The sequence below is a fragment of the Psammomys obesus genome, unplaced genomic scaffold (genome assembly GCF_907164565.1).
Source record: "Psammomys obesus unplaced genomic scaffold, mPsaObe1.curated_primary_1811, whole genome shotgun sequence".
Taxonomy (NCBI): domain Eukaryota; kingdom Metazoa; phylum Chordata; class Mammalia; order Rodentia; family Muridae; genus Psammomys; species Psammomys obesus.
Window position 1 is genome coordinate 5,798,706 of NW_026586463.1, and position 14,426 is coordinate 5,813,131.

General features: G+C 38.2%; 1 protein-coding gene across 1 annotated transcript in view; it reads right to left on the minus strand.

Annotated features, from left to right (window-relative positions):
* Ipo11 (importin 11) overlaps window positions 1-14,426 on the minus strand; it is a 180,572-nt gene that overhangs the window by 31,973 nt on the left and 134,173 nt on the right. The window contains exons 28-29 of the mRNA XM_055601950.1: window positions 12,250-12,345; window positions 2,203-2,287 (exon numbers count right to left, since the gene is read on the minus strand). Of these exons, the coding sequence (XP_055457925.1) occupies window positions 2,203-2,287; window positions 12,250-12,345 (181 nt within the window). The remainder of the gene's footprint in view (window positions 1-2,202; window positions 2,288-12,249; window positions 12,346-14,426) is intronic.

A 14,426-nucleotide genomic window follows, 5' to 3' on the forward strand; every position in this document is an offset into this window, starting at 1 on the left:
AAATGGTGCTAATCTAACTGGATGTCTACATGTAGAAAAATGGAAATAGACTAATATCTATCACCCTGCACAAAACTAACGTCCAAGTGGATCCAAAACCTCAACATAAAACAGACACACACTAAGTCTGTTAAAAGAAAAAGTGGGGAAGAACCTTGAAATCACTGGCACAGAAGACAGGTGTTCCTTAAAAGAACACCAACAGCACAGACTCTAAGATCAACAATCAATAAATGGGACCTCATGAAACTGAAAACCTTCTGTAAAGCAAAGGATACTGTCATCAGCACAGAACGACAGCCTACAGAGTGGGAAATGATCTTCACCTACCCTATATCTGACAAAGGACTAATATCTAAAATATATAAAGAACTCAAAAAGTTAAAAAGCAACAAATCAAGTAATCCAATTAAAAAATGGGGTACAGAGCTAAACAGAGAATTCTCAATAGAGGAAAATCGAATGGCAGAGAAACACTTAAAAAAATACACAATGTCCTTAGTCATCGGGGAAATGTAAATTAAAATGATCCTGAGATTTCACCTTACACCCATCAGAATGGCTAAGATCAAAAAATCAGGTGACAACACATGCTGGAGAGGATGTGGAGAATGAGGAACCCTCATCCATTGCTGGTGGAAATGTAAACTTGTACAACCACTTTGGAAATCAATCTGGAGCTTTCTCAGAAAATTACTAATAGTACTACCTCAAGATCCAGCTATACCACTCCTAGGCATATATCCAAAAGATGCTCAAGTATACAACAAGGACATTTGCTCAACCATGTTCATAGCAGCTCTATTTGTAATAGCCAGAATCTGGAAACAACCCAGATGTCCCTCAACAGAGGAATGGATACAGAAATTGTGGTACATTTACACAATGGAATACTACTCAGCAATTAAAAACAAGGAAATCATGAAATTTGCAGGCAAATGGTGGGAACTAGAAAAGATCATCCTGAGTGAGGTATCCCAGAAGCAGAAAGACACACATGATATATACTCTCTTAGAAGTGTATATTAGACTTAGTGTATATAATATAAAATAATCACACTTAAATCTGTACACCTAAAGCAGCTAAGCAAGAAGGAGGACCCTGGGTAAGATGATCAATCCTCACTCAGAAAGACAAACAGGACAGACATCGGGAGAAGGAGAAAACAGGGAACAGCACAGAAGCCTACCACAGAGGGCTTCTGAAAGACTCTACCCAGCAGTGTATCAAAACAGATGCTAAGACTCATAGCCAAACTTTGGGCAGAGTGCTGGAAATCTTATGAAAGAAGAGAAAGATGAAAGAACTAGAGGGGACAGGAGCTCCATAAGGAGAACAACAGAACCAAAAAAAAAAAAAAAAAAAAAAAAAAACCAAAACCAAAAACAAAAACAAAAAAACTGGGTACAGGGTTCTTTTCTGAGACTGGGGACCAAAGACCAACCAAGGACCATATAAGGAGATAACCCAGAACTCCTGCACAGATGTAGCCCATGGCAGCTCAATCACCAAATGGGTTCCCTAGTAAGGGTAACAGGGGCTATTTCTGAAATGAACTCAGTGGCTGGCTCTTTCATCACCTGTCCTTACCAGGCCACAGAGGAAGACAATGCAGCCAGTCCTGATGAGACTTGATAGACTAGGGTCAAAGGGAAGGGGAGGACCTCCCCTATCAATGGACTGGGGGAGGGGCATGGGAGGAGAAGAGGGAGGGTGGGATTGGGAAGGGCTGAGAGAGGGGACTACAGCTGGGATACAAAGTTAATAAATTGTAATAAATAATAGATAGATAGATAGATAGATAGATAGATAGATAGATAGATAGATAGATGGGTAAATGAGTGAATAAATAAATAAATAAGAATTGACGGCTAGCTGTCAGGTCATTTTATAATATCCTGTGATGCAGATCATAGAAGAGTCAATACAGAGCATAACATAACAAAAGAAAAAAAATCCAGTATATATCCTCAAAATAATTTAAAAAAATTTAAAGTTGTCAAGTCCCATTTTTTTTTTTTTTTTTTTTTTTTAATGAGCTTTAGAACTTCTGCTCTTCTTAAGACAGGCATCAACTACCTCAGAATGATTTCCTATCAAAGAAGTAAAGCATACTTGGATTCTTTAAGAAGGAATGAATGGGGAGATAGCCTGGTGAATGGACCCACTGATGATGATAAATGGTTAGGCTTGTAACTTACCATCTTTTTCCTCTTGTCTTGTTCTGTGGGTGGTTCTTCATCTTCTGTTACTTTTGGTTCTTCATGATGAGACATCAACATACAACTACAATTAAAAATAATCACCATATTTTAAGTAAAAATGTCTGCAGCATATTAAAGCAAGTCATCTAAATTAATGAGAATGTGCATGCTCCTTTGTAACAAAGAGTGGAGTAGAGTCATAAGATACATTTTTGAAAAATAAATTTTTTTCCCAGGCTGGAAGCTGGTCAGTCAAGAGTTCACAAGCATGAGGACCTGAATTTGATTTCGAATCCCTGCAAAAAGCTGAGCACAACAGAGTACCTGTAAGCCCAGCACTAGGCAGGTGAGGAGAGAAGGGCCCCAGGCTTGAGTGCTAGCTGGGGTAGCTGACTGGTGAGCTCTAGGCTAAGGGAGACACTATGAGGTGGGAACAATTAGAAAAGACACTCAGCACTGACCTCCTGCCTCTGTCCACATACACTCATAAACACACAAAGACCAAAAAGGTTTTCTTAATTATGTATTTTTAAGAGCTTCACATTTTATAATAGGCCACAGCAAAGGGGATGTGGAACATTTAATTTGGGCATTTGATATAGTACATTATAACTTGGGAGAAAAAGGCAGGAGGATCAGTATTTCAAGATTAACTTGAGCTACCTGAGGGGGGAAACCCCAAAATATATACCCAAGATAAATTTTTAAAAGATTATTTATAGAAAGTTTGGAATCAACTATCTCTTAAAAGATAATTTACATCTTTCTTAAAAAAAAAAAAAAAAAAAAAAACAAGACAAAGCAAAAAAACCCTCAAGACTTACACTTCACCTACATGCCCCAAACTCTTGTGCGTCTACAGACTATACACACAGTGACTTTAAGAGACGTGTCATGAAAACATGACTGTGTACAGAGCAATCGGCTTCATGCTCCAAATGAGATTACTCTGCTGCGAGAAACTTGTCCCCGGTGACACTCACAGCTTCAGGACACTTAGAAATCATTTTTCTTTGGTTATCTGCACCACTGCTCTCCACCATTCATAGAGGTAATAGAAACAAAGATTCCTGTTCATCCAACACTCATTATAGGAAGACAAGAAATGAATAGTGAGTGGCTAGTGAATTACCATCAGTGGAACAAACCTCACACTTTCCTAATTTCGAACAGAAGAACCCAGAAACTTCTCAGAGCTGTAAGCTTCTAACCAATAGACTATGGTAAAGAAAGGTTTAGGTTCTCTTAATGTTTTAGGCCAAATTGAGGAGAAGCAGAGTTCCAAAGTGAACTATTCAAAAATTAATTTAGGATTTAGGCCAGCTGCTACTATCAGAAACTCAATCGGGCTCTCTATCAGAGTAGACTTGGGTGTCCTTCCACCATCAAATAGAACAGCTTCTGGGAACACAACATCCGATCCAGTCAGGGCATACCGTGCAGCCCCACTGCAGGAGCCTTGAGCTGAAACATCCTGAGAAGAGGAAAAAGCCAGGCCTCCAACTCACTCGTGGCCTTTGTCTTTCCGAAGATGCAATGCTTTGGTCTGCTGAGAAGCAATATTGCATGGCACCATGGCTGGTTAATGCTCCAGCACAAGGCAAGAAAATGCATTAACTCAACTCCAAACAAAGTGAGAGGTCTTAGAAAGTCTGGATCCCAGTTTGAATGTTAGAACTGAGTAAGATGTTTCCTTCCATTAGCCATTTTATGCCAACTAGACTTTAATTAAACTGCAACAAATATTGGTCTCTATGGAAGTACTTTTTGATGGGTGGGTCTCAAATACTTCTGCACCACAAAACATGTTAGCTTGCTTCTTTTCTTCTTCTCTTCCTCCTCCTTTTAAAAAATATTATTTTTTTGCCAAGCAGTGGTGGCACATGCCTTTAATCCCATCACTTGGGAGGCAGAAGCAGGTGGATATCTAAGTTCAAGTCCAGCCTAATCTACAAAGTGAGTTCCAGGTCAGCCACGGCTACACAGAGAAACCAAGTCTTGAGAAATCAAAGAGAGAGAAAGGAGTGGGAAGATTTAATTTTTATTTATGTATGAGTATATGCCTACCGCAGGAATACAGTGCCTGTGGGAAGAAGATATCAGATTTCCCTGTGCAACTGGAGTTACGTGCAGTTGTGAGCTGCCTAATGTGGGTGCTTACAACTGAACTCTGGAAGAACAGCAAGTGCTCTTACCTACAGAGCTATCGCTCCAGGCCTGTTATTTACATAGTAAAAATGTTCTGCTCTATCTTCATTATGCTAATCCATCTGTCTGTCTATCTTCCATATTTCCTTTCATTTGATGACCAAAAACTACGTAATGAACAGACTATGTTTACTTTACATTTGTGAAAATTATACCCATTAAGGTCTGAGAAAGGTGTAAAACTAAAACTTGTTTTTCTGACTCAAGATTGACTTACAAATGCTATATAACTTCTCTACCATTGACATATATGTCACCAGCCCCTAAAGCAAAAGAAATTGTTACTGAAAAGCATAAAGTTGAAATATTTTCTGAAGTTCCAATTCAAAGTAAAATCTTATTTTGTTAACAAAAATTAAAGGCAAGCAGTCAATTCTAATTGAAATGCATGAGCCAAGATTTCTAATAAGCTAAATGTATGGAGGCTTTGAATACAGTAATAGTTATAGAAATAAAGTACTATCGATACTTGTTTACAATAACAATGACTGTCTTGTAAACACATACAGACACTCCTCCCTTACACACCTGAGCAGAAATTACTGAAAACCTCCAGTCACTAGTGTGCTAAATGAGAATCTTTTTCAACAAAAACCTCAAAAGGGTCAAACAACTAACAAATGTTGGCAAGAACACAGGTCCTTTCAGTGCTTTCTGTTGATTTAAAAGGTACCTGCAGCAGCATGTTTCAGGGATCTGTAAACACTGCCCTGAGTAATCCTGGTATTTTTCCAGTAAGAAAAGGATGTCTTTACAAGCATTCACTGGGTGTACCTTAAACTTTTCCAAGCCTAAGTGAACTTTTCCATATCTAAGAGTACCAAATTTAGATGTTTCAGATTTGACCCAGCCAATAATCTGAAGAAAGCAGCCTTGAATTCAAGGCAGGAACCTGGAGGCTGGAGCTGAAGCAGGGACCATGGAAGAGTGCTACTTACTGGCTTTTCCCCCATGGCTTGCTCAACCTACTTTCTTACACAACCCAGGACCACCTGCTCCCAGTAGTCTGGACCCTCCTACATCAATCACTAAGAAAATACCACACAGACCTACCTACAGGTCAATCTGATGGAAGCATTTTCTCAGTTGAAGTTACTTTTTCCCAGGTGATCTTAGACTTGTGTCAAGTTCACAAAAAAACTAAACAGCACTAAACTACTTCACATAAAACTGAACTGGAGACATTATCAGTGGACACTTCACATAATCACCCTTCTCCTTTGCATTTAATTCTGTTGCTGCACTGGAGATGGAACTCAGAGCTGCAAACATGCTGGGCAAGAGCTAACAACTGAAACTCGCCCCAGCCTTCATCTTTCTGCTTCCCTGCCATCATAAACGTCTGAAATGGTTCGCCCCAGCCCCAGAGTCAATGATCAACAACAAAAACCTCTAACAATCTTATTCCCTTATGGTGGCTCATGGGGAGGGGTGTTTATGGAATTCTGGTAAGTTAGATAAAAGGACATCTTTGAAATGGTTTCTAGAAAAGGTTTACCTCAATCTTTAAAAGAGACAGAGAGGAGTGTATCCACCACTATCACTGTCATGTAATGTGGAGCTACTCCGTACCCATGCAGAAAATAATCAGCAGATTAGGTCAGTGTGCTAAGGGGTAATGTAGACAGAACCTAGGTGTATAATGCTGTTGGCCAGGCCACATTACCTAACGCTGAAGCCACTTGCCTGTGAGCATACTGCTGCCAGAGGTGACCAAGACCTTATTGTTAACCTACAAGTTCTGTTACAGTTCATTATATAAAACACCTTATGAAGACTTAAAAAAGCCAAAACATAACAAAATCCCCCTTCCTTCTGTAGTGCACCTACTGCCTTCTGCTGGAAAACAGCAGCATGCAGTTCCTAGGGCTTCTTTTCACACAGGCAGTTAGCTTACAGCTAAGTCTTTTAGCAGGTTCCTGGTAAGCCCTTCTATTTAAATTCCTCTTTCTTATGCACTGTCTCAAATCCTCTTAAGGTCCCAATATCAGTAATTAAGTGAATGTAGTATATTAGCAATGCAGAGAATGTGCCGAGAAGGGACAGAGTAAAGAAGTAAAGGGAATTCTAGAGGCACATCTGCTCAAACAGGCCAAAGCCCAGGACATGACACAACATGGAGACAGCTCACAAGTCTAATAGTCTAATAGCCTATGGCTCATCTAGGGTTTGATGGGCAGTCCATGGAGAAGGACATCAGGCCAGGCTGTGCTATAAAGTCAACACAGAGTATCAATAACTTGATTCTGTCCAAACCTGGGCTCCTAATTTTATGAAACAGAAGGGCATGAGTAGGTTGGGGAGGCTGAAAAGACCTCCAAGGAGGTCACTAAACACAGAAGCTGGGATAGTAGATGTCACTAAAGACAGAAGCTGGGATAGCAGATAGTGATGACTTCAGATGAATGTCGTTCTTTTGCTGCTACTGTTACATGGTTTCCAGGCCTCTTCCCTTTGAAGAGCCATTTGGTGAGTCCAAGGAATCAAATAAAGAAAAATCATTACAAAAGTCCAAGTTTTACTTGTTTCAAAAAATACTATTTTCTTTATAGCTGTGTTTTGTCCTGTACACCTATAAAAAATTTTGAGTCTTTTCTAATCAAGTTTACTGCTTCCTAAAATGCTGGCTAAATTCTTTCTTCCCTTTTACTTCCCAAACTTTGGCAAGAGGTTATCAACTTCCCTTACCTGTATTTCTGATAATAAAACATTACATAAACAAAGAAGAAAGTATGCTAAGCAGGCTATTAGCTCGCAAGCCTCTAGTCTCACTGTTTGATGGGGGGGAACCTTGAACCGAAAAATAACCAACAAAAAGACAAAACTCTTCTAAAGGAATTTATTTCCTGTAACACTCTCTCAAGCAATACTGCTATATTAATTATAGCCAACTATTAGGTATTCATTTACCTTAGAAAATGAACTTTTTAATAAATAAAATAAAAATATGGGATCATTAGAAGAATACTTAAGAACCCACTATCATTTTCTTGAACAAAACATATTTAAAATTTAAAAGGTCTAAACAAGCCCTGTGTGGTGACAGATGACTGTAATGCCAGCACTTTGGGAGTCCAGGACAGCCAAGAATACACAGAAAAACCCTGTCTCAAAACTAAACTAAACTAAACTAAAAAGGCCTAAACAAATATGTCATGAGGCTATAGTAATATACAAAGATAAAGAGGCTTGAAATAGCACAATTTAAAAAAAAATCTGCATGCCATCCAATTGTAAATACTGTTGGCCCTCCTTAGTTTCTCCTGCCACTTCCTTCGAAAGTCAATTTCAAAATTCAGCTCAGTGTTGCTCTACAACATAATATGCCTGTAACAGCTACCTAAATGTTTTTTCTGCCTCTGGCGCACACTTTCTGCAGGTCAGATGACTCTCGTTATAAACCTGATCGTGTCATGTCTTAAGGCACTTTTCTACCCATCAAGACTCTAAAGCTAGGACCACACCACCTACACTGCCACCTTCAGCTGCTTGTTTGGGATACAGCCTGATCCCCTCCTAGAATGACATTCTCAAAAGCTTTGATTTGTAGATGCTTCTTAGAAATATATCCCCCTTCTTATAAGTTGAAAGTTTAGCTAAGTGGGGTCTTGTCCTGAGGATACTACTCCTTTTGAAATTTTGAACAAAGGCTCATGTCTTTCAACAGCAGCCTTGGCTCAAACATTAAATTTCCTGGTGCTTTTCTCTCCTCAAACTGTACTTTATTTATTTTGTGCTCATTTGCCCTTCTTCATTGTAAACCTGCAAAACAGTGAATAGTAATAACAATGTGACAGAGTCAACTGAAATCTCTGTCACTTATATGAGTTCAACGTTTTTCAATTTTAACCAGAGGCAGATTTTCACAGAGACAAAAGCAACCACATTATTTGCCAAAATATCACAAGAATGGTCTCTAGCTCAGTTTCTCATACTGTTCCCCTCTGAAACCCTTTGAACTGGACCTCCATGGTCCACAATGCTCTGAGAACGACTATCTTCCAAGATCCTACTATCGTTAGACTGTTAAGGTCTGCTTACAATATTCAGCTGCCTTCCTGATCCAAATTTCCAAAGTCTTCCACAGCAGTAGCCCTGTTCTGGTACCAACTTTTATCTTAGTCACTTTTCTATTGCTGTGACATAACACCACAATCAAAGCAACTTATAAAAGAAAACATTAAATTTGGGGTTCATGATTGTGAAAAATTAGTGTCCATGACTATTATGGCAGGGAGCATGGCAGCAAGCAGGCAGGTATGGTGCCAGAGCTAATAAGAGTTTACATGTGGATCCACAAGGATCAGGCATGGCGTGGGCTTATGAAACCTTAAAGCCTACCCCCAGTGACACACCTCCTCCAACAAGCCAACATCTCCTAATCCTTCCCAAGCAGTTCTAAAAACTGGGGATAAGTATTCAAACAAATGAGGCTGGATGGAGGGGCAGCAGTTCATTCTCATTCAAACTACCACATGTTACTTCCAATACTTAAAATATTCCAGTGACCGCTACTGATGAAAGAAAATAATCCAAAATTGTATGTCACACTGGTTCCTTAACTAGTTGGCTCCAATCCTCTACGTGTCCTCAGAAGTTATTCTTACTGGAGATGCAGCTCGGAAACAAAGCATTTGCCTATTTTGTAAAAGGCTGTGGGTTTGATCCTCAGTACACTTGCACGTGTGCGCACGCACATACACACACACACACACACACACACACACACACACACACACACATGCACGACAAAACAACTATTACTTTCAGTTTCTTGGACTCTACCTATGCTCTTCCTGATTCCAGTACTGTTTCACTGGTCTCAGCTTCCCCTTCAGGCAGACTGTTGTCTTCTTACCCAACACAGTGCCTGGCTTAAACAAGTGCGATACGGAGCTCTGTCAACAAAGCTTCTTTCATGTGACAATTGTATGTCAACCTAAGCCAGCTGCCAGGAGCCCAGGTACTGTTTATTTACTTTAGGTGTGCAGTAAATCATGAGCTGCGCAAAGCAGAATGCCCCCTCTACATGTGTTGGGCCTTTGCCAACACACCAAACACTCTAAAACATGTTGAGTCAGAGAATTCATGCTCCATATGCTTTCAAGTTGGGACTTACGATTTTTTTCTGTCTTTAAACCTAGGTGAACTAGAACTCAAACTACAAGCTCTTTTAAGTCTCCAACGTGCCACTATAAACCAGAGATGCCTCCGCCTCTAGAGTCAGATAAGCCAATTTCTTAAATATTTTTACAGTTGTTTTCTGCTTCTATTTCTGCAGAGAACCCTAACCTGTACACTACTTACACAGGTGAAGAAAAGTTTTCTTCCATTGTCCTAATTCATTTGCAAATGGAATTATAACAAAAATATTCACAGAACCAGAGATTAGCTTCCTTTCTATGAACTGTTCAAGTAAACGTAAGGGAAAGCTAGAAAGTAGTTAGCCACTAAAGTGAATATTTTATGCTCTTCATTTGAACTTTTCTGGAAGTCTAATTTTGGAAGCCCTGTGGAGGATAGTAATTAGAAGTGTACAAGGCATAGACTACAGAGCAGGAAGGTTTACCACAGACCTCTGTAAGCACACTCAGAAGCGAAACTCACACAAGCGAGGCAACTTGTTTCTCCACTGTTTTCCTGTGTGTCAAATACCACCCCAGGGCACAGCTACCCAGCAACTCCAGGAAAAGAAAGACACCAGGGAGCGACAGGTTCTCCATCACCAGGAATACTAGCCCTCATGTCTAGATTTTCTTCGAGTTTGGACTTCAATTTTATTTTACCTTACTTCTTACTTCCACCATGGGTTCCAGAGATTCAGCTCAAGCTTGCATAGCAAGCACTGTCCACCCACTGAGCCATCCCACCAGCCTTCAGTGTGGATTTCTAGAACAGTCTCCTATCTGGGCTGTTTTTCTTCTCAACCAAATATTTTTTTTCTTTTTTCATCCTGAACTTGGCATAAGGAATAAGAACTTTCTTGTCTTCTTATATATTACTTCTTGTTTTCCTATATATATATATTATGTATTTATATAAAATAAACCAAAGAAGGAATATCTGAATATTTTATCATCACTTACAAATTGTGTCACACACTGTATAAAAATACTATTTACTGTCCTATTATATTAAAGTCTTACTGTTAACAATTCCCTACATGCATGAGTGATTACTTATTTGTTTTGTAGCCACAAAATGCTAGTTATTTCTATTTTGTAATAATTCTTCAAAAGCTAAATAACATGTAGACATTTTTTATGTTTAATAAGACCCCACAATATATATTTGCTTAGTGTTTTCAACAAAACATTAATCAAATGGCAATCTTTCCCATTTCCTATAAATGGCTTTGTAAAGAAAAGAAAAGAAAATAAGTCTGTTGCATAAGCTAGGCAGCCTACAATCTCATGAAACTTTACTTAATATTATAGGTAAATATCTCCATTAACAAAACAGTAAAAGGCATAATAAATGCTACCCCTACAAAAAGATAAAATGAATTTAAAAGTTTCAAGTTGATACTTGTATGGATGAGATTATCAGTACTCTTAAGATTTATATCTTTCTATTTTCATTTCATAAGTAATGAGAGTTTGCCTGCAGGTACATCTGTGCACTACATGCACGCATGCTGCCTACAGAGGTCAAAAGAGGGTATTACATCCCATGGAGCTAGAGCTGCTGCTGTGAACAGTTACGTGGATGCTAAAAAATGAACCCGGGTCCTCTGTAAGAGCAGGACGTGATTTTAGCTGTTGAATCATCTTTTCAGCTCCATCAGTATTCTTTTGTTGTTTGTTTTTGAGACAGGGTCTCACTATGTAGACTTGGCTGGCCTGGGACCCACTATGTAAACCAGGCTGGTCTTGAACTTAGAGAGCTACCTCCTGGTATTAAAGGCATCCACCACTAAGCATGGCTATCCTTCTGTATTCTTAACAACATAATTTTGCCTAACTATTCACCAAAAGAACATAATTTTAACTATTACTTTTTGGAATTAGTCAATCATTTGAAAAATAGTAAGGTATCCAAAAAGAACCATTTTAAGATCTTTTTAATTACAAATATACAAAGCAATTCATCACTTTTTCTTTTTCATTGTTAGCTTGAAAGGGAAAACCGATCTAAAAGGTCCTTAAAAAGAAATTTATGCTAGACCATATTTGGAATTTATTTACAATATGTATATAATGCATTTTGATCATATTTATTCCCTATTCCCCTCCTATTCCCTCTGGAACTTTCTTCCCCTCCTTTTTAAAATGTGTGTGTGTGTGTGTGTGTGTGTGTGTATATATATATATATATATATAATTTATTTTTTATTCTATCTTATCTATATCAAAGGCAATTTCCCAGTGTCTAATTCCTATAAAAAATAGGACTTCCCTAGCAGCCATTAATTGTTAGAAGCTCAATTTAAAAATATAGTATCAAGTCACAAAATGATGACTATTATATCAAAGCAGCTCAATTTGGAATATCACAACGTAAAGCAGGGCTTTAAAAATATCACCTAATAAATACTGTAAGCACACCGTTTGCATAGAGCTGTTGATATAGCTCAGTTCACAGTATGCTCGCCAGCATATACAACTCCAGCACTACCTAAGGGAGGTATGGAGGAACACAATCATGGTACTTGGGAAGTGAAAGATCAGAAGTTCAAGGTCAGCCTGGGATACATGAAACCTTGTCTAAAAAACAAATTACACAAAACCTGTATAACAGACAAAGTTATACTCTCCATATTATGAAATAAATTTCACCATGCAACATTATTTAATTCTTTAATTCTAAGTGTGATTAATTGAATGATCCACCTACTCTTTGTAAGTTCTTGTTTCAGGGTCTTCTGTCATGACATCATGAAGGGCCTCCACTGAGATATTTATAATTCCACAGAATTTATCTTGGATAACACTGGAATAAAAAATGAAAATAAAAAAGTGAAAACCGATTAACCAGAGTATTTTAACAGCATCTTTTTAAAAAAAATTCAATACTTTCTTGAACATATCAATTTACTTCTGAAACAGGAAAAAAAAAAAAAAAAGAGCCTTCAAAATATATTTACGGTAATATTCTTACAACTGCACAGAATACCAGCACATCTTCTTTACATACTAGATGAGTGCATCAGGAAAGAGAATTAAAGTCTGAAGAGATAACTCAGTGGTGAAGAGTATTTACCATGAGAACATGAGGACCTGAATTTTAATCCCCAGAATCCACATAAAAAGGCAGGTACATGTGTGTACATGTGTGTTTGTTACCCTAGCTTTGAAGGTGGAGACAGGAGGATCCCTGGGGTTAAAAACCTTGTCTCATCTCTCTCACTCTCTCTCTCTCTCACACACACACACACACACACACACACACACACACACATACACACACTGATTTGACTATTTTTTCCCAATAGTCTTGTGTTAATTTTACACTGAGGATACAAAAGTGCTGACAAAAAAAAAATCTCTGCCTTTCTAAAGGCACTGTCAAGGGAAAAGAAAAAAACACATGTTGTAGTGTGAAATAAAATATTCTTAAAACATTTGGCAACACAGTAGACCCAGCATATAAAGAATTCAGAACAATCAGTCAGAATCAGCAGATAAATAACTTCATTTTGAAATAGAAAAAGTTTGGGAAAAATTTTTTTGAACAGGCACTTCACCAAGAAAAATATTCAGATGTCATGGGAGTAGTTGAAAAGATGTTGTATATAATTAGGCATTACAAAAATACACACTGAAATCACAGTTTTATTTAAATCACAATTAATCACAAATCACAAATAAAATCACAATTTTATTTAAAAGTAAAATTAAAAAGATTGGCAATACTATGGGTCTGGAGATGGCTAAGCTGATGAAATGCTTGCTAGGCAAGAATAAAAACCTCGCTGAGCCTCAAAAGCCATGTGAAAACACCAGGCATGGCAGTACATGCCCGTTGGAAGGTAGGGACAGGCTGGCTTGGGCTTGCTGTCGACACAGTGACAAGAAGAGAAAGCCTCAGGCCAATTTACAATATGGATGGTTCCTAAGAACAAGAACTACGTGAGTAGGCTACATGTGTATGCAGATGCATCCCTTCGGCATATACCCCTGAAGTATGAAAAAAGATGACAGGCAATACTACATGATGGTGAGGAGCCTTACATATTGTTCACAACATAAAATGCAATGTTCACATTAGAAATTATGTCACATTTCAACAAAGTTAAGCAATCCTACTTCCTGGTATTTATCCAAGATCTAAATGAGTGCTCTAAGATCTGTACAACCATTTGTGATAGCTTTACCTTAATGGTCTCAAACTGCAAACAACCCACAAATGCCCATCAGCTAGTCAATGAATAAATCTGAACACACACAGACCCATGGATATATTCAACAGAATACACTCAGCAAAGACAAAGAACCGCCCAGGCAAAATGAGGGATTCTCCAAAGCATCATGGTGAGAACAACAAGTTAGACTCAAAATGGCTACACACTATAGAACTATGTCTATAAAATGTTCAAAAGGCAAAGCTATCACAAATATTTGTACAGATCTTAGAGCATTCGTTTGGATCAATGGCTTTCCAGGAAGAAAAACAAGGCAACATTTTGGGTAAGATGACTACTTTTCTAACATGAGCATGGCAATGGTTATGGAAAGGTTTAAATTTGTCAACACTGTATATTTTTGCTATACATGAACCATAACTTACATAATCAGTTTTTCAAAAAGTAAAAGCAGCCAGCTACTACTACATGGTATAATTAAGTTATACTATGGGAATTTTAAAATAGCTGAATAAATTATGAGTGTGTCCAGGACTGTATCATTACCCCTGCAAGGGATGTGGCCCTGTGGTACACAGACTTCATTAACGTGCATAGTAACTTTTTAAATGCACTGATGTGGTATTGCATATCTTAGCAGTCAGGCCACTTCCCCATTTGTATGGTCAAAAGAGTGGGCCTGCACATTAGAATGTGGTCACATTTTGGA